At 40.3% G+C, this 19,610-nt stretch overlaps 1 protein-coding gene across 2 annotated transcripts in view; it reads left to right on the forward strand.

The window, feature by feature from the left end:
• Positions 1-19,610, forward strand: part of nkain2 (sodium/potassium transporting ATPase interacting 2) — a gene marked incomplete at its 3' end in the record, with an annotated part of 107,134 nt that overhangs the window by 56,132 nt on the left and 31,392 nt on the right. For both annotated transcript variants that reach the window (XM_082504830.1, XM_082504831.1), the window contains exon 4: positions 15,781-15,981. In XM_082504830.1, coding sequence (XP_082360956.1) covers positions 15,781-15,981 — 201 coding nt within the window. The remainder of the gene's footprint in view (positions 1-15,780; positions 15,982-19,610) is intronic.

The following is a 19,610-nucleotide window of genomic DNA, read 5'->3' on the forward strand; positions in this document are numbered from 1 at the left end:
TCCGATCGGCTCCACCAGCTGTTATACAGTGTGAGATATAAATCCATCACCAACCGTTCTGAGGCTTAATTTCTGACCTGAGGGCTATTATTATTCTGGTCCACATGTAAAACAAGTACAAGTCTGATATTGTTTCCACAGGTGTACACATCCAGTTTAAAACATAAGAAAACTGATTTCTGTACCCCCGCATTGTGAGTGGTAGTCAACGCCAGAATAACAACAAATTTGGCAACAGGCCTCAAAATTTTTTACAAAATTAAGATCTTAGAACAGCTTTAAACACTGGAAGTGATTTGCAGCGATGTGGTGAACAGTGGGAGGTAAATTATGCTCAGTGACTTGAAGTGAGCAGGTCCCAACATAAACTTCTCTCAACTTCCAGCAACCACTGAATCCCCAAAGCTATTTAACTTGGATACTTCCATCTATACTGATTTATATTGGTATGGTTCTGTTTTGGACCCTCTCATCCCTTCTGCATTAACTGTAAATCTGTACAAATATATTGTATGTTAAAAATATTTTTCAGATTCATCTATCTTTAATGCAGGCGTGCTGCATTTTGCTTTTTAAGATTAAGCTTGATTTTTAAAGATTTTCAGATGCAAATAAACAGATCTGACCAATCAGATCACTGCATTTGGCAACAAGTGCGCTCTTATCTCAAAACACTCATCGGTACTGAATATACAAATAGTAATATAATACTGTTTTACTTCAGACACAGCTAGACGCAGGTAAGGGTCAGTCAGCTTTGAAATTATTTCTCTGCCTCCTCAGAGGTGGTCCCAACTCCGCCAAAGAGCTTAAACTACCCTGAAATATGTACAAAAGCAGCTCCGATATAACTTCAACTCCTGGACCAAACCATGAAATTCTCCCTGCTTCTTACCTCTCGGGAGGATTAGATGAACCCAGAATCTCAGTTTTTCTTTCTGTTGTTTAGAAACATCAGAACCAGCTCGTCTTGTTTCTGATGCTGGTTTGATAGCTTGGTGCTGAGTTTTGGTGTGTATATACATTACAGCAGCAGTCCCCAACCTACGGGTGACTCACGGGCCGGTACTGGGCCACGAGAGTTGAGGCTTGGGTGTAAAATTTATGGTTTTCAGGGTCTTTACCAGTTTTTATCCTTTTTTTAAAACATCGTTTTTATCGTTAACTCGGTTTCCCTGGGTCTTTATGAATAAATTTTCTGTTTTTTGGTATTGTACTGGTTTAACTGGCAAAAAAGGTTGGGGACCGCTGCATTAAAGGAGAAGTTCTCATCCTAAAAACTCAGAAATTCATGCTTTGTGTAAATGGCCTCAGAGCAGACAATGCACCTCCCTGCCTTTATATATATATAGAGGCTGGAGATGAAGGTGGGTTGCAAAGTGGATTGCAGGTGTGTAGAATAACCAGTTCCACATGTAGAGGAGTCCCAGCTGACCTTTTAGCTGGTCAGCTGTGGGCTTCCTGGTCTATAACACTCTCCGGTTTAATCACCCTGAGGGAAACTAGATGTTAGCGCCAGATTTAATTGGATCCCAACCAGCAGCTGATAAAAGTTGATATAATATCATGACAGCCCAGCGAAAACAGACTTCAAGCTCGGATTTGAATACGAGTGTATCAATAATACATGGTTTGTACAGTATATTTACCAGAGAGTGAGATGAGTATCATCGTGACATGTTCTTTTCCTGCTGCCTCTATTTATGTATCACGCTGCCACTTGTTGGTATTTGATAAGGCTGAGGTTGGCACGCGCTTCAAGAATGCCATGATATAAATGAAATTTCTTTGAAACTCTCTCTCTCATTTGCTTCTCAATGCCACTCTCTCGCTCAGTCTCTCTCTCTCCCTCCTCCTGCGCCTCACTCTCTCTGTCTCCATGTAAGTCATCCCTTCTCTCCCTCTGCTCACCCTATAATCAAGTCTTTTTCAAGTTGCTTTCCAAAGTCCCATGCTCCTCTTCTGTCTCGCACATCTTCATCTCTCGCCTCGTTCTTCATTCCCCCTCCTCCTTCAAATTTCTTTTGTAGAGACACGGGGAAACGTGGCCCTGTTGAGAAGGCACTCCTATTAGTGGACAATACAGGGCAGGGATTTGTGTACAGCCCATTACTTTATACACTCACACCATTACTGCGGGGTCACGGGACAAAACTGATTGTGACACGCTGCATTTTTCTTCATAAAAGCCATCTGGCGTCTCCAAATGAAAGAGGGTGACAGTCCTTTGATTTACGCTATGTTATCACTGACACTTGGATTTGTAATGTAGCTTTGATGTCATTTTTTTCAGCCCAACACTCAGTTTTAACCATTAATAGACTTGATATGCAGATTGTACGTTTATCAGCCTATCAGGGAAATAAGTGTGCGCTTAGGGGCCTGCCTTCATTTTATATATTTTTTCTGCATGATATGTTTTAAACTAGGGGAAATATTGCAGGCAAAGGCATCGAATCTTCTCAATTCCTTCCTGATGACAGATTTCATTTTAACCATGCGGTGCACGGCACACAGGCTGTTTGATGTTCTGCTAACTGCAAATGTTCTTGGTGTTTTGTAGTACAACAGCAGGAAAAGTCAGAAATATTAGGCCTGTAAAGGTATGGCATTTGCCAAATGCCCATGACATTTCTTCTTGATAAGGAAAGTAAACCCCCATGAAAGTGAGTGGAAAAGTAGGAGAGACACCGAGTGGTTGGGGTGGATGGGGGTGGGGTGGGGGTGGATGGGTGGGCGGTGTCCGCGTTTGTCAGCTCAGTTTGACGTCCTAAAACCAGGCAACCAGATGGACAGACGCTGAAAGAACAGGCAGATCATTATCATGACTGAGATTACGGCAAAGTGGGTTTGATGAGACATCATGACACTGAGAGCTAACAGGACATTGTGGGAGCATGGTGCACGTCAGCGATGACTCACTGACATTGTCCCACGCTTACAGACATGCACACACAAACACACAGCAAGCCCGTAAATCAAAGTTAGGGGGAACTCACTTTTTTATTCCTGAATTATTTTGAGCTTGACAGTTTTTATTAACGGTGGGAACAGCAGTTGACAGCTGGCTTATTCTCTTCTTCTGGAGATTTCAACAGTATCACACAGATTTCATCAGCAGATTAAGGTTACCCATATTTAATGGAAATGCAGTTGTATCCAGCGTGTTTGTTTCATTAAAATCAATGCTGTGCCTCGTATAATGCTAGGAATCACTGAGATGTTACTGCTATGCTGGCTTTTTGAAGCCAAGCTTTATGAACTTAAAGAGTGGAGTGCCATGTTATTGGCTAAAGTAACAGACTGATAAAATACTAGTATTTCCCCCCAGTAAATCCAAGGTAGACGCTTTTTGGATGGTCTGTTCTGCACAACAAGCCATAATATTAGCCAGCCAATCCATTAAAAATGCTCCAGCAGCACACACACAGTGAAGAGTGGATGAGGCCTAGCAGATGCTGATAGGCTGCCTAACTCAATTATCCAGGTGGATGACCCCACTCAGAGTTGCTGCGGGATGAGAAAATGATTTTTCTTTCTTTTTTTTTTAGTTTTTTTTTTTTTTTTTTGCGGCCTGTAAATATAATTTTAATGCTGTAAAGTTGGCCATTTTAGAATGGAGTCTATGGGCATTGACTCCCTTTTGGAACCAACCTCAATTGGCACTGAGAGAAACTTCAGTTTGCCTCCTTTGATATGTTAGCTTTATTTTTCAGGCCTATGGGAAGCACTGATACTACATTAAAAAATTCTCCTTTTTATTTAACTAAACTGAACATCCTCTAAGTCTTCTCATTTATGTTGACCAAAGCTGACCTTCCTTGATCTTTCATGAATCTAGAGACAGCAACGGTTGCATTATTTTCTGCAAATAAGTAAATACTTCTGCCTACTCCTTTTCAAACAAATAATGGAATCATATTTTGTAATGATTGTGAAGGCACATGTTTGAAATAAAAATGAACTGAACTGAACTGAATTTTGTCTATAAAATACCAAGAAAAATTACATATTACATGACTCTACAGGTATCTGTTTCAGTGTGTGAGCAATCAAGCCAATGATGGTCTTTATCCATTCTGACCAATAGTAGCAAGTACCATTTAATACAATCTAATATTAGATTGTACCAGGACCAGGTGGGGTATGTTTTCCGATTCTTTGAGTAAATTTCAAAAGGTTGTCTTTGCCACACTAACAAAACGCTAGGACGATGTCATTAACAGGGGTGATGCTACTGTGCTCTTCTTTCTGTGATAGAGTTTGGCTTTTTTACCAGCCCTAACCGTTTAGCCATAAACATAGCCAAGCAGTGAATATTAGCCAATCAGATGCAAAGTAGTGGGATATTCACACAGTACATCTTAACCTGTAGCCTTAGACTAATTGGGGACATGCCCAGATTTTTTAGGGTTAGGGTTAAACAATATTATTCTTTTTAAAATATTGGTGTAAAGCGATTCTTAAAATGTAGAATGAATTATTTGTTACTGGACTTAGGAATTAGATCAAATTATAATGGCAGAGCAGCCATTATAATTTGGCACCGGTCACAGAAGGAAGCTGCTTTCAGAACTTGAGATTTTGCATTGTGTAAAATAATGCCTGACTGTTTGCCTGCATCAGGATTGTTTGTTGCAGGCAAACAGTGCAAATGTGTTGAGGTTTCACAGGCAAGTGAGTACTAACCACATGACATTAACTTGTCCGCCATGTTGGACATGTGACAATCATGGTGACAACGTAGGATCAAGTGAATAAGGCACTACTCATTCAGATACTGGTCTGTAGCCATCTGGCAACCATTGGATGTAATAGGAAAAATGAGTATTCCCCAACTGGATGCTAGTGTATGGTGGAGGTGAATGGCAGTTGTAGGGAGATGACTGCTAAAGTTTGAGTCACACAGGCCTACAGACCAGGCGGTAATCCCGTGACAACCATCTGTGGCTAGGAAAAAATATGTATTCTCCAAATAAGTGGCAAAAACCACAAATGCTATCTCTGAGTTGTACTGAAACTTTGAAGAGTGCAACACAAAATGGGCATAGAGACCATTCACCTGCAAGTAAAAGTGGCACCGTTCGAAAACACACTGGGTGCAGCATAAGAGCTGAGGCACAACTTTTACTTCGCCATCTCTAGTTTGCATCGCACTTATTCATCTAGTAGTTAACAAATATTTACTGACAAATACGAAAACCTGCAGTCAACCGTGGTTATCTGCTAGCAACCAGGTTTTTCGGTGCAGCACCATTTTTGCAACCACTTTCACCCAGCAACAGCTAGCAACATCCAGGAAACACAGCAAGCAAGTTGGGGAATATACATTTTCCACTAGCAAACAGTTGTTGTATCACATCCAATATGGCAGACAACTCTTGAGCAATGAGAAACCTAAGTAGACAAACAGATGCATGAACAGCCCGTCACTTTAATCTTCAGTGACTTAATTACTTTTTGCCAGAGTCGGCGTGTTAGGCGTGTAGTGTTAGGCTCTACATGGCACATAAAAAACAGATAAGTAGAATTTTGAGATCCACGTGTCTTTGGTTCTATTAATGCTTGTACTAATGAATGAATATTGAAATAATTTCACTCTAGCCTCTTTTTATGTTAATATTCAATTATCTAAAATCAGTGTACTGAAATAAATACGAATGTGACACAAACAAGGCTGAAAAAAAATTACTTTATTGAGCTAAAAAAATATGATTTTTTTTTAACCACTCCTATTGACTGCTGAGTCAAACAGTTCATTTTGGACGCTGCTTCCAAGTAGACACACAGTACACTGATGCATGTCTGCTAACATATGTCAGCACGAGGCAGGTTTTTGTGTACAAATCCTAGAACAACACACCTATGGATGTTTTCGCTTTATACAAGCTGATTTTCAGATGTATTAGAATTGCGTATTATAAGCAGACAGTTTATATTTGTTTATGTTTAAATTTCTGCTAAATAACTGTGTCTGCCTTTCTGTGAAGCCTTCTTTTTTGGCTTTTCTAACATTTGTGTTTGATAACGTGTATCTTTGCCTTCCACGAGGCCCCCGTGGAGCCCCAGAGGCAAGATAAAGTGTACATCCTGTCTTGACAGTAATTTGAGTTTAAGCCCAAGATTCATACCATATATCAGTCTGTCACAGTCCCATCCTTCCTGTCACTCGCTGCTGCACTATCTAATATAGCAGCAATGCCATAAAATTAATCTTTAAAAAGATTTCTGATGTGGCATCCCTGACAGTTTTGGAGAGGAGCCTGTGGAGAGAGAGAGAGAGAGAACTGTCACCATGTTGCGAACGCACACTCGCATATTCACGCTCTCACACATATGCATGCACACTCTCAGACAGCTAAGTGTCAGAAAAGTCCACTGTGTCATATAAAAGATGCAGCCACCCCCCTGGGCAACGCACAGATAGTGGCTCGTAGAACTGCACACGCACCAACTGTCAGTCATTTATTGGTGGTCGGGGTGGGGAGGGGGTACTGTGTGGGAGGGTGTCCTGCATACTTTTTAAATTTGTGAAAGTGTGTGTGCATGAGGGATGCATATTTGTTTATGTGCATGGACTAAATCCAGACTGCCTTAAAACGTTTTGATTTCCACATACACAGTGAAGCAGCGACAAAATAACACGTGTGGAGGAAAAAAAATTAAAGAAGGCCAAAAGTTTTGGTGACGAATAGAAGAAAAGCGAGGCATCGGGGGTGAAGAGAGAGACTGAGAGGATGAGACATGAGAAAGTGTGATAAGAGCTGTAGAAGACGATGATGTGCTGCGAGATGGAGCCACAAGTGAATCAACGGGTGTCTTTCAACGCGGAAAAAGAGGTGAAGCGGGGACAAGGGGGAAAAAAGAAGTCGAAACACGGAAAAAGTTGGTTCAACAAAACCTCTTAACAAGATAGGATCGCTTATCTAACAGAGGAGCAGGAAAAAAAGAAGAAGAAAAAATATCAAATGTGGCTTTCATATCAATTTCATATTAACATCAGATGCGCCTGTTGTCAGCATGCGGTGGGCTTTTTACTCCGGGATGAATTGCAGTAGAAATATGACAGTAAATCAAACTCCAAGCCACCCAATTCATTGCTGAAGAAAGTTGAAAACAGGTTTCCAGCTTCTATGCTAATAGTTGCATTGAGACGATGAATGAGGGGATCCCCACACATTTAATCATAGGCGTTCTAGTTAAAACATCCACCCTGAGTCACTGACTTAATCCATCTGCCCCGTCTGTGTTTGATCAATGGATGCATTTGTTGAAATTGTGGCATGAAATTGCTTTTTTCCCCCCTTCCCCATTCAACACATCTCTAGTGGGACATTTCTACCCCACCAATTCTATTGCTTGAGCCCTGAGCTATTATTACTGGTGATTCCATTTGATTGTTACTCGTTTTTACTGTACAGTTTCATGTGAAATGAGCAGAGCACAGATTGGCTTAATGCCACAGTAGATAATGGATTTGATTGACTTGCCTGCTGCAGTCAAACTTGTCCCAGGGCCCAGATGGCAGCTTGTGTTATTTTCAAGTCTTAATGGATTTAGCTCAACTATGTTAGCGATAGAGTTTGATTTCACTGTAAATGCTAAACTGCTAATCTGCCTAGCCTTCAACTTGTAATTTACAGTGTACTTCTTATCAACGACCAAGACTGTCGGAGCCGGGGCTCGAACCGGCAACCTTCCGATTACAAGACGAACTGCCAACTCTTGAGCCACGATTAAAATAAACGTGCTGACTGAAATTTGCTTTAGTTACCCATATGTCTATGCAAATATACCATTACTCTTTTATCAGTAGGAAGTGCATAAAGTGTGTTATTTGTAAGCTTTCACTTGTACTGGGAAACATCATAAGTATAGCTCATAAGGTTTTGCTGCTAATGGCGAGTTCAGGTTAAAGCATTGCAGTGGGGTTTTGTTGGGTTTTTTGGGTTTTTTTGCAACCTCTCCAGTATCTGTTTTTTACCTTCAAAACATACCTCTGCTTGCACACCAGAGAGGCTCTAGTCTGCAAATGAGCCCCTCTGTGCCCGTCTGTGGCACAGCAGCCTTCAGTGTTGACTATTACTTGTGACATGCAACCAAGTTGTGTGGGTGGGATGTTGCCTGAGACCACCGAATGGTGGCTTCAGAGAAAGTGTGGGGGCTGCATCAGAGCCAAAGTCACACATTTTTAAAAGTAATTTATTTTATCGGGTGTTGTTAAAAAAATTCAAATAACATGAATCTCAGGACTAACTGAGATCAGTAGATGCTTTGTCTTGGTTTGACAGGGGACGTCTTCTTAAATATATGTGAGAAATCTGGTTATGTTTCACTTTAAAGAGTCAGATATTGTGCATGGCCTTGTAAGAGCCAAAACGAGCCCCTTACAGTCCATGGGATATGCAGAATTTGCATGGAATTTTTGCATTCTTCTTTACAAGTAACACCTTTTCACTTCTCACACAGCAATTTGATCATTTCTTAATATACGAATAATGATTAGCGCAGCTTTAACAATTCAGCTGTTCTGTTTCCGTTTGAAAATATTGTTTAGGGTTTCTTTCTCTTTTTTTCTTCTTCTTTGTTTTGGAATTCACAAGTATAAAGCTCTGACAGGATTCTGAATTATTCCTTAAGGTGTGGCTGGATGAAATAGTTTACTCGCTCCATGCTTCTCTTAGCAGCCCCTCCCTTTCATGAAATTATGGATTCCACCTGGGGTAGAAGCACTATAATTGGCCCACCGATCAGAGAGATTGAAGAGGTTAGAGTGACTTTGTTGAGGCATTTGATTAGAAATGGTAATAGGTTTGGTATGGTTAAGGTCAGGGTTATGATCTGGAACAGACCTCATCACTATCTACCCCCCAGCACACTCACACACAAACAATTCCCCCAAAACCCCATCCAATCTGATAGGAGAAAAGTGCTTCAAGCATTATGGGTTAAGGCCTCATCTAACACCCGTGGGAAATTATGGCAAAACAAGGCAGGGAGATGCACAGTGACTGATTATGTTGGTGTGAAATAACAGAGAGAGAGACACAGTGAGAGAAAATGACAGAAAAGTGGATACAGCCAGAGAGTGAGGTTCAGTTAAATAGAGTGAAAAATTGACTTTAGAGAGAATAAAGCTAATATCGTCCCATCACTGATTTTCTGCCCTTTAGTGTGATGATCTGCTGATCTTTGTGGTGGCCTGCTGAGGCAACTGACTGTCTGGGTGACTGGTTTGTCTGTTAGACTGTTAAACCTTTTTATTTGCTACAAAACTGCTGGAGCTAGTATGGTATGTTTAGACTAGAAAGCTATAAGGTAGCTATAAACTAATATACACTCACCAGACTCTTTACTAACCACACATTGTTAGTACCTGGTTTGACCCCTTCTTGCCTTCATAATTGCCAAACTTGCTTGTAGCATTGTTCTAAGAATATGCTGGAAACATTGCCAACATGGCCCATGTTGGTATTATGGTGTCACACATTTGCTGCATCCAAAAATCTCCTATTCAACCACATCCCAAAAAGGTTTTGTTGGACTGAGATCTGGTGACTGTGGAGGACATTTGAGTGCAGAGAACTCAGTGTCATGTTCAAGAAACCAGTTTGAGATGATCTGAACTTTATGACATGACACATTATTCTGCTGGAAGCAGCCATCAGAAGATGGGTACACTGTGGTCATAAAGGGATGCACTCATCAGACCAGGCTTGTTTCTTGCCCATTCTGATGCTCAGTTTGAACTTCAGCATGTCCTGTTGACCACAGCTCCATGCTTAAATGTATTAAGTTTCTTCCATGTGATTGTCTGACGAGATATTTGCATTTGTGATACAATCTACTATTGCTTGGGGTACAAATGGGAAAAATCTACTACTTTCACCCTCATCTTATTCTGCCCATCATCCATCCAGCCAGCCATATGATATTTTTCTGATTAACTTAGAAGAAATAAGTAGGCACATTTATTAAACTGGAAATTCAACATGCTGTATGAATAAAAACAAAAACACATCGATTTTGGTTAGAACTGACTCTAAGGTATTCAAAATTCATTTTAAAGGCTTATACTTTTCCTTCCTTTTCTTTTGTTTTTTTAGTTGAAAATGTGAAAAAATATGAAATGTAATTTTTGCCTGATTGCATGTGTTGTTATTCGAGTCGTTGAAATAGTCTCTGTAGTTTCATGTCACAATGGCAGCACTCTTCCCCTGTTAACTGTAAGACCATCAGAGGAACGACCACTCTGAATGGTCTCCCCCCCCCTCTCCCTCTTGGGAGATGAAGACAAAGGAAAATATGAAGGTGGGAAATTGAGGGGAAATTGAGAAAGACTGAAGGTGTGGGAGGGGGTTGGAGTGAAGAGCGGAGGCAGAAGGAGAAAAGTAGAGGTGGAGAGGAAGGTGGTGGAAAAAACAGATCTGGTTCATTGAAGCGGCACTAGCCCACAGTCAGAGACAAAGACCTGAGAGCATGAGTGCGTGATCCTTAACTAGAACACTGGAAATTATAGACTGTATGTGCTATTGCATGTGTGTGTGCCAGAGAGAGAGGGGGATGAGAGACAGGAAGAGAGGAGGAACAATATAGGGAGACTAAGAACAGCCAGAATGGTGCTTTGTACATGCACACAGACACACACACTGGGTTAGAAATATTAATACAGCTTCAGCCAGGGGTTTTGTTTAGGCTTGCAAGCCAAACAGCCCATTCATCACCACACAGATCTCAAGATTATTTTGGAGCTGCAGCTTCATCTTTTTACTGGGTTAAATAGTGCACTGATAAATACATTCCTCAAGTTCAATACATCAATGCCAGTGCAGGCTGCAATTTAATTGTTTTGTGTTCTACTGGTGAACATGGAGTAATCTTTTTTTTCTTTTTCGCCTCCCAGTGTGTTGAACAGGTTGTGAACTCTACAACTCTTAATATCTGCATTATTTATGGGTTTGGAAAAATGAGCTTAATCTCTAATGTGTCACATTTTCTCTTCCTGTGGTGGTGGAGCCTTGTTGAGAGAGCTCACTGCAGCTGGATGAATACAAAGGGGATAATACGCTTTTTATTATTAGTTCCAGTCTGGGGCCGAGCTATATTAGAAATGCTGTAACCTTTGTGATACACATGCACAAAATCCTGAAACAGGGCTCAATAGAAAAAAGAGAAAACAGAAAAGTCTCTTTTTTGTTTATTTGTTTGTTTATTTTGGAGGAGTATTACCACATAATTTCATAATGGCTCTGCTTTAGTATAGTTGATTTTTTTTAGGTGATTAGCTTAGGTTAGCATGTACGCGTAAAACTGAGGGAAAACAGTTATCTTGGTTCCTTCTAAAGAAATATTAAAATACATATCAAAACTTAAAGCTCACTAATACATATTTCCTGTTAACATTTATTAACTTAGAGATTTTGTAAGGTGGGTTTTCTTAGCTCAGACTAGCTAGGCTAGCTGTTGCTCATTGCTAAGCTAGTTAACCTTCTTCTGGCTACAGGAACCAGTACAAGAACCAGCATACACTAAAAAAATGTAATGGAGTAATGGACTTTACAATGAGGTATAAGGAGAGCTAGACCCCCTCCCTCTCATTTCCACCCATGATTGCATTAATATTACAGTACAGTAGAGCTCAAATTGACGTCCACTAGTTAAAGAATTATTCATTCATTTTTTTTCTACTGACGTTTCAGAAAATCTTTTATATGAAGAGTTTGTAGCCTTGAACCAAGCTAACCAGCTGTGGGGTGAATCATGAGTAGAAAAATATTTGATTTGGGGGAAAAAAGTCAATAAATAAAATAATGGAAATTTTTTAAAAACAAAAAGTACAAGACAGCATTTGTAGTTACTTTTATTGGTGAAAGAACTGTTCGTCACATAATGAATTGCAAACAGAGTCCAAAGCGAACGACTTCCACCCTTCTCTGATTGAATCCTTTTTATCATCAGTGTTTTTTATGGTTAATGATAATACTGTGTTGTAATATCTTTGGATTTTTTTTTTGTGTTTGTGTGTGTACAGTAACGCAGTGCCCCCTATGTGTACTAAAATATAGCTCAGTTATGGATGTGGTATTGCACTTCGAGCCTGACTCGAGTCACCGCTCGGGCGGTTTCTGGAGTTTCACAAAAGCAACCAGCCAACATAACCAATTAGAGAGGTCACTGTTTTATTTCAGGATTAGGTAGAGTAGTTGTTTTCTGTAGCACTGTGAATAAAATGATTGATGTCACACGCATACTATCAATTCATAACGTGATAGCTTATAGTAAATATGGTTTTGATGGTCGACATAATTATGTGGCTCATAATTAAAAGCCCTTTTGGAGAATATTAATGGGATTTTTTACTTCCAGAACCTCACTGCTGACCTCTTTTTTGGGGAGGCAGCAGGGGGGACATTGAAATTTTGATGGCCAGGGGCAGTACCCCCCAGGCCCCTGGCCCCCCTTAACCACACCCTTGCTGCAGACTCATATTTAACATACAGATATAGGAATGGTATCAATTTTCTCATCAGATTCTCACAAGGTCCAAAACAATAAAATAAAATAAAACTTTTCTTAAAGTGTCTAAATATTCCTTGTTGAATATAACAAGCAAGATTAACGGCTAAAATCGATGTCTGAGAGGATGCCATTTAGAATTAGACATGACTCCTTTTCTTTCTCAACGTCAGTTTTCTAAAGGAAACATTTCATATATTTTATAATCAAAGCTAAAAAAAGTAAAGCTTTTTCCAAACTACTTTTTGTAAAATGTATTTCCCTTATCTAAAATTAAACACCACAGCTCCTTCTGTTTGCTCATTCCCCGAGTGGTTAGCGATTTAGCCAAACTAATTTAGCCAAGCATCTTAACGCATTATTCTTGTCATGTCCATAAATGCTTCCTTCACAGAATGAGAAGAGTTGGCATCGCATTCTCTCGGGTCTTCATAACATTTTGCCAAATTCAGCCTTTTAACGAGAATTACTTGTGATTTGAAAATGCCTGTTATGAAAGTACTGATGGATGATGCTGTGCTGGAATCATTATTACCTGTTTCCCCAGCATTTCAGCAGGTGTATAGAGTGAGAGGAGCATTGACGGAAACGGGGGGGAGGGAGGAGGTGCGAAGAATGAAGAAATATAGTGAAAAAGAAGAAGACAGAGAGAAAGCTGCGGCGACGCAGTGACAGGCACGGGGAGACTGATGGCAGAGAGGGAGCAAGAGAGAAAATTAGAGAGATTTTACTCATTAAAAAGAGGAGCACAACAAGGGGAGATGGCATTAATCAGAGCTCTGCGCTAATGAGGCATTTACTCATTATGCTGAAATAGAGAGAGGCCACGGAAAGAAGAAGAATAAGAAGGGGAGAAAAGGGGGGAAGGGGGGTGAGATCACAATATAAATGAATGGAGAGAGAAAAAGAGAGAGCAGGAAAAAATTAAGTAACGGTACAGAAAGAGGTGACAGAGCCAAGTGCGGATGTGGTGGGAGGTTAAGAGGGACAGGCAAGGACAAGATAAGGTGGGATATATGGAGTAGAAACAGGTAATGTAAGAACAGGGTTTCTATTTAAAGCTCTCTTTAAGGATTTATGTGCTTCAATAGAAGTGACTTTAAATGCAGACAGTGTACTTATGGGACTGTTGTGAGGATGCTATGTAGACTTTGTTTCATCTTCTTCTTGGGTAACATCAAACCACAATAGGCACACTTTCTTGCAACAAAAACTAATAGATTTTTTTTTCTAAATCTGAGTGGCACACACAAGAAAATCGGTTTTATGATGTTTTTTTTCTTTCTATATCTTAGTATAAAGATTTATGGTGCTTTTAAAGAGCATTAGGGCCTCTCATTCGGCTAATGGCGAAGTAACACATGGACAGACGCCCGTGTGGTTCGCATGGTTGTCTGTTTAATGATCTATGCCTCCTCTTGCTAAATGGAGTCGTTAATATGTGCATTGTTTAATCCGAGACGACAATCATAGCTGATTCATTGTGCGTCTTTGAGGCTTTTAGAAAATGTAATGACGAGGAGCCTCTACAGATGCTCCACACTGGGCCCGTTTCAGCGTTGCTGAACTGAAATGACTTACCACAGAAAATGTAAAAGTTTAGAGTTTGTTCCATCAGTGAGGGGACTATTCATGCTTATTTGGACATAAAGTGTGACTGCTGCTTTCTCTGTTTTAGGTAATTAACAAATCTGTACGATATAAGGCAATCCTGCCTCATATGAGTACACGCTATCAGACTGTAGCTAGTGGCTTTGTGATGTTGTGCAGTTATGTAGGTAAAATGCTGACGTCAGCTGCTAGCACGCTTACCGTGTTCTCTTCTTGCAAATTAGCATTACAGTAAGTTGCCGTTTAACTCTAAACACAAAGTACGACACAACAGTGGTGCAGTTAGAGCTGGAAAGTTTTAAATCAAAGTGGCAGCGCAGTAAAGGTCTGCGAGCGAAAGTCATCCGGAGATGTAGAAACCTGCTGCTGATGCTAGAAGAAAAGTTAAGGAATCGCCAGTCATTAGGGCTCTTCCACTCAAATGAGTTTCTGCAGTTTTATGGAAATACATGGCAGTATGTGAAAAGATAATTAAATCTGGGTCAGAGTGGTATAGTGAATGATGTTGCTGACATTTATGGAGCCACGTTGGCAGTGCAGCTATAAACCCCCACAGTAAAGTTAACGCTCTAGTGACCCTACCATAAACCTAACCTTAAGTTTCAGATCATAAAAAAATGACTTTTTTGTGTGTGTGCATGTGTGGTTTGGGGCCGGGGGGGCTTTTAATGTGTTTTAGTGAGTATTAGTGAATATTTATTCCTTCGTCCCATGATTAGCAAGGCAAAAATCACAGATGCTAATTACTGATAGGTTGGTTCTGATTCTGGTTAAGTTTCCAAGTCATCATTGTCATAGTGATAATGATGACAGTAGCTGCATGTGCACAATTCACATCCAGGCCCAGAATCACTGGAATGACTTTTTATTAGGTACGCCTTGCTAGCACCAGATTGGACTACCTTAACTCTTCGTGGCACAACAAGTTGCTAGAAACATGGCTCTGAGATTTTGATCCATGTTTACTTGATAGCATCACACAGTTGCTGCAGATTTGCCGGCTGCATATCCATCATGCAAATCTCCCACTCCACCGCATCTCAAAGGTGCTCTATTAGATTGAGATCTGCTGGCTGTGGAGATCATTTGATTACACTGAACTCATTGTCATGTTTAAGAAACCAGTTTAAATGATGCTCAGCTCGTGCACAGGAAGAAAATATTTCCACTACGAAGCAGGATGGTTCCACGCTTTCATGTTGTTTATGCCAAATTTGCCCTTTTCTCATCTCTAAAAGATGGCTGTGTGGGAAAATCCCAGCAGATCAGCAGCTTCTGAACTACTCTGACTGTCTGCCCGTCTGGCATTTGCAACCATGCCACGCTCAAATTCCCTTAAAATCACCTTTCTACCCTACTCTGACGCTCAGTTTAAACTTCAGCAGGTCGTCTTTACCATGCCTACATGCCTAAATGCACTGAGGTGCTGCCATGTGTCTAAATAGACATATGCATCAATGAGCAGCTGAACAGGTATACCTAATAAAGTTGCTGGTGAGTTTAAATCTAAATCTTAGATCAAACCTCTCTCCTTACATTTCTGTCTAGCTCTCAGGGTGCAACATATTCAGACGGCCTCTTCTTTGCTCCTTGTTCGTGTTCTGTCTGAGGATGTAATCAACCTCTTTCTGTCTGTCTCTCTCTGTTTGCCAGGACTCTGACCTTGTCCTGACATTTAACCTGTCCATGCACCGCTCCTGGTGGATGGAGAATGGCCCAGGATGCAGGGTGACGCCCATCACCCCTCCTCCCTCCTGGGCACCCGAGGACCACCGATATATATCTATATCTGGCTGTCTGATGGATTTTCAGTTCATAGAGGTGGCTCATTCCTCGCTGCAGATACTCCTGGCTGTAAGTACTTGAGATGAATAAGTACAATGCACTGTAATTTCAAACTCAAGTGCCTGCATGTAGTAGACATACTCGGGGTTTATTGCTTTAAAAGGCAGTCATGACCTGCTGGTACTGTAGATACAACTGTAGCAGTTTAGAGCCGACTAAATTTGCCATAATTATGAGGGGAACATCAGGCAGCCTCCAAAGGAAAAACCTAATGCCTGTGCATTGAGTGGGCCTGCGTACAGGTGGCTGCATTCACCTATGCTTAACCTGCAACTTCGCACCACGAGAACAGTAAGGCTCTGTCCAGTGATAGCTGGTCAGTACTGGTAAAGAATATTTGGAGATAAGGAAATGGATTTAAATGAATGCAGCTGTCCACCATTAACTCTTCAAAAGTGTGTTAATCCTGTCCTACCTAGCAGATTCATCCATTCTTTTTGCATTTGTCAACATTCTTATTATTATTTCCATAGAGTTCTAGTAAATGTAATATTTTTAATAGGGTTTGTGTCTTTTTATCACATTTTCAAACCCAAGCAACAAGAGGAAAGAGTTTATGAATATTTTTCTGTCATTTCAGCGGTAGAATGACCTAGCTAGAGCTGATTAGGTCTGCTAGTGATCAAAAAAACTCCTAACACAAGCAAAAAAACCCACAAAAGAACTTTTTGTGTATGTCTTAGAACAGAGGTCCCCACCCCCGGGCCACGGACCGGTACCGGTTCGTGAGTCATTTGGTACCAGGCCGCGAGAGTTGAGGCTTTATGGTTTTCAGGGTTTTTATCGTTAACTTGGTTTCCCTGGGTCTTTTCCCGTGTTGTAGTTGGGTGTCTTATTTTGAAAGAAATATTTACGCATTACCATAGCGAGCAGAGAGGAGAACGTTACTCTCAATGTTGTTGGCGCATTTCAGGAGGACGCTGGTAATAATAATGTTACGCAATTACACAGTGAATTCGCGTTTATTTTTATATTTACAAAATACCACAGTTTTTGCCTTGGTCATATCATTTTATTTTGTTGTGTTTATCCTCCTCACCTTAAAAGCCAGTCCGTGAAAATATTGTCTGTCATTAAACCAGACCGTGGCGCAAAAAAGGTTAGGGACCGCTGTCTTAGAAAATTAAGTAAAATGAGTTAAACCATCATATTTAAGGGTGTTGTTAGATTAAAGTACATCGAGCCTTTCTTGTTTCCAACCATAAATAAATCTTTTTGATCATAAATAATTACATGGTTCTTTTATTTGACTAAAAAGAAAAAATTTGTCTATCTCTGCATTAGTTTACATGTCCAGGTAAGTATTAACATATGCGGCAATTACATCCTAGGCTTTGTACTTTTTTTGTCTGTGTATGGATATGTGACACGGTGCTTTTAAAATTGCAATTATTCAAATTATATTCGGCTATAAGTTGAACGTATTCTAAAGTGTACCACAGCCATGACAGCTCCTTTGTCTGCTGCAGCGGGTTGGGCCTTTTTAGTACCTGTTTTAGACTAAAATGAGTCTCCATTAAGTTAATAACTCATACCCTCATTAACATAGAATAGGCTGGATAAGCTGCTTTAGAAACCGTTCCTCTATCTCGGTTTTCTGCCTGTCTCTCTGTTTTATTTCATTTTTCCAAACGTGATAGTTTTCCTCTCTGTTTCTCTCTGCCTTCAGTATTTCTTCCTCTCCTGCACTGTCAAACTGTGATAATTAGGAGGATCAGAAGAGAGAACATACAGAGAGAAGTAAAAAGCGAGAATGAGGGAGGCCTGCCACTTCTCATATCAGTTTCCTCTGTACTGTAGCTCTGTTTGTACACATACATTCAAATAAGGAAGTGCACGCAATAAACAAGTCAGAGCTTTAATGCCACGGCCGTGCATCATTACGCCAACAAAGAACAGGGAAAAGGTTTCGGAAGCGAGTGACTCTCCGTCTTTTCGGTTTCATTCTGCATCTCGCTCTCTTGCAGTGCATGACTGTCCCCTTCTCATGCCTACTCTGTGTCTCTCTGACAATCGATAGTGGTGCTTATAGTGTGGCTGAGTGCCAAGCCGCCGCACAGCTGTACCACTGTCTCACTGTAATTGGTGTGTTGAAACACTGTCATGCTCCATGAGCACAAACTCAACAGTCTGACAGGTTCACCAGGCGACCGCCAGCCTTGTTTGGTGTAACTGACTAAGTGTGGGTTAGAGTTTGCTTGAATTACACCCTAAACTAAATGACTGGTCGTTATCAGGTTGATTGTCTGAATAACCAATGCTTGGCACATAATCCAGCATTGGTCTGTTGGTGTCATTAAAGCTTCGTATTTATTGTTACTTCCTTTTCTGGCACAAAGGCTTTCTAACATGTGACTAACATTGTGAAAAAGGTGTCTTATAATCGAACTATATTGTTTTGCAAAAATCTAAATGGGACTAAACTATGGGCCAGATTTATGTATGCATTGCACTTGTGCAAACTGGGTTTTGACGTTAAAGAAAATTACTGTTATAAAAGAATCATCTGTATTTAAAAAAAGAGCGCAAGGTTACATGTAAGAGATTTTTCAGACTGACTCTGTTGGATTTCTAGGAGCATCTTTCTCAAGGGGCAAATTATAAAGCAGAGAATATTTAAATCAAGCACGCAAACTGAAACATTTGCAATGTGAAGTTTACTCCTTACTTTCTTACTGCTAATAAACAAATTATTATTGAGTATCATTATGATCTTTTTCCTTGATGTTTATGGCATCTCAAGCTCCCATAACATTAAAGAGTCATTAACGAAAGGCAAGAGCATGAGCCAAAAGTTCAGAAAGAGTTGAATTACATTTGTAAACTCACCTGTTTTGAAATGTCCTACTTTATGACACATTATTTAAGTGGCAAAGCATGTTTGAAAGGTGATAATGATTGGGGGTGTGCATGGATGATTGGATGACATTCGACTGAAAAAGAGCTCAGAGGACCTCATTAAAGAAAACACCAAAAAATGAACATGAACAGGTTAATCTCATTATTTGCTCTTGTCAAGTTTGAACTTACACACCCCAGGTGATTGGATCCTGGAGCAACGTTAATGGTGCTGGATCAATACTAACAGGTAATATCTGACAACCTGACAAAAAGGGGTAATGCTTGTGTTTTCAAGAATTAAAGGCTCTCGTGTTTCGATGGTGGGGGGAATCTAAATGTAGACAAGTCTGGACAGTGTGAGGAAGACAAATAGCCACTGAAGCATTGCAGCTGTCAGGTTCTTCAACACTGCATGTTTTGTTTGTCTGGGTGGTTAGTTGGGTGTGTGATGGACTAGTTTGCTTTTCTAAGTGTCTCGCAGCAGTTGGATTTTCGTCTCCAGTTTACTGACTTCATGTGATGTAACAACTGTGACCGCAAATCTATTTTAGTTTTTTTTTCTCCCTACAACAGATGAGAATATTTGTCTCATAAGAAAACAACTCGTTCCACAGTCAGTCTCGTTGGGCTTTGTCCCATGGTTCATTTATTTCATAAAGTGTATATGATAAATCGTTAATTGGTTTGCTGCCTGACTTTTACAGTGAATTACTGTGTTAATTTTGAAGAGTGGACTAATTAGCTTTCTAAACTTTCAATTCCTTTACAGTTTGTTCCACAGAGTGAATATCAGCTGT

The sequence above is a fragment of the Aulonocara stuartgranti genome (genome assembly GCF_965226115.1).
Source record: "Aulonocara stuartgranti genome assembly, chromosome: 15".
Taxonomy (NCBI): domain Eukaryota; kingdom Metazoa; phylum Chordata; class Actinopteri; order Cichliformes; family Cichlidae; genus Aulonocara; species Aulonocara stuartgranti.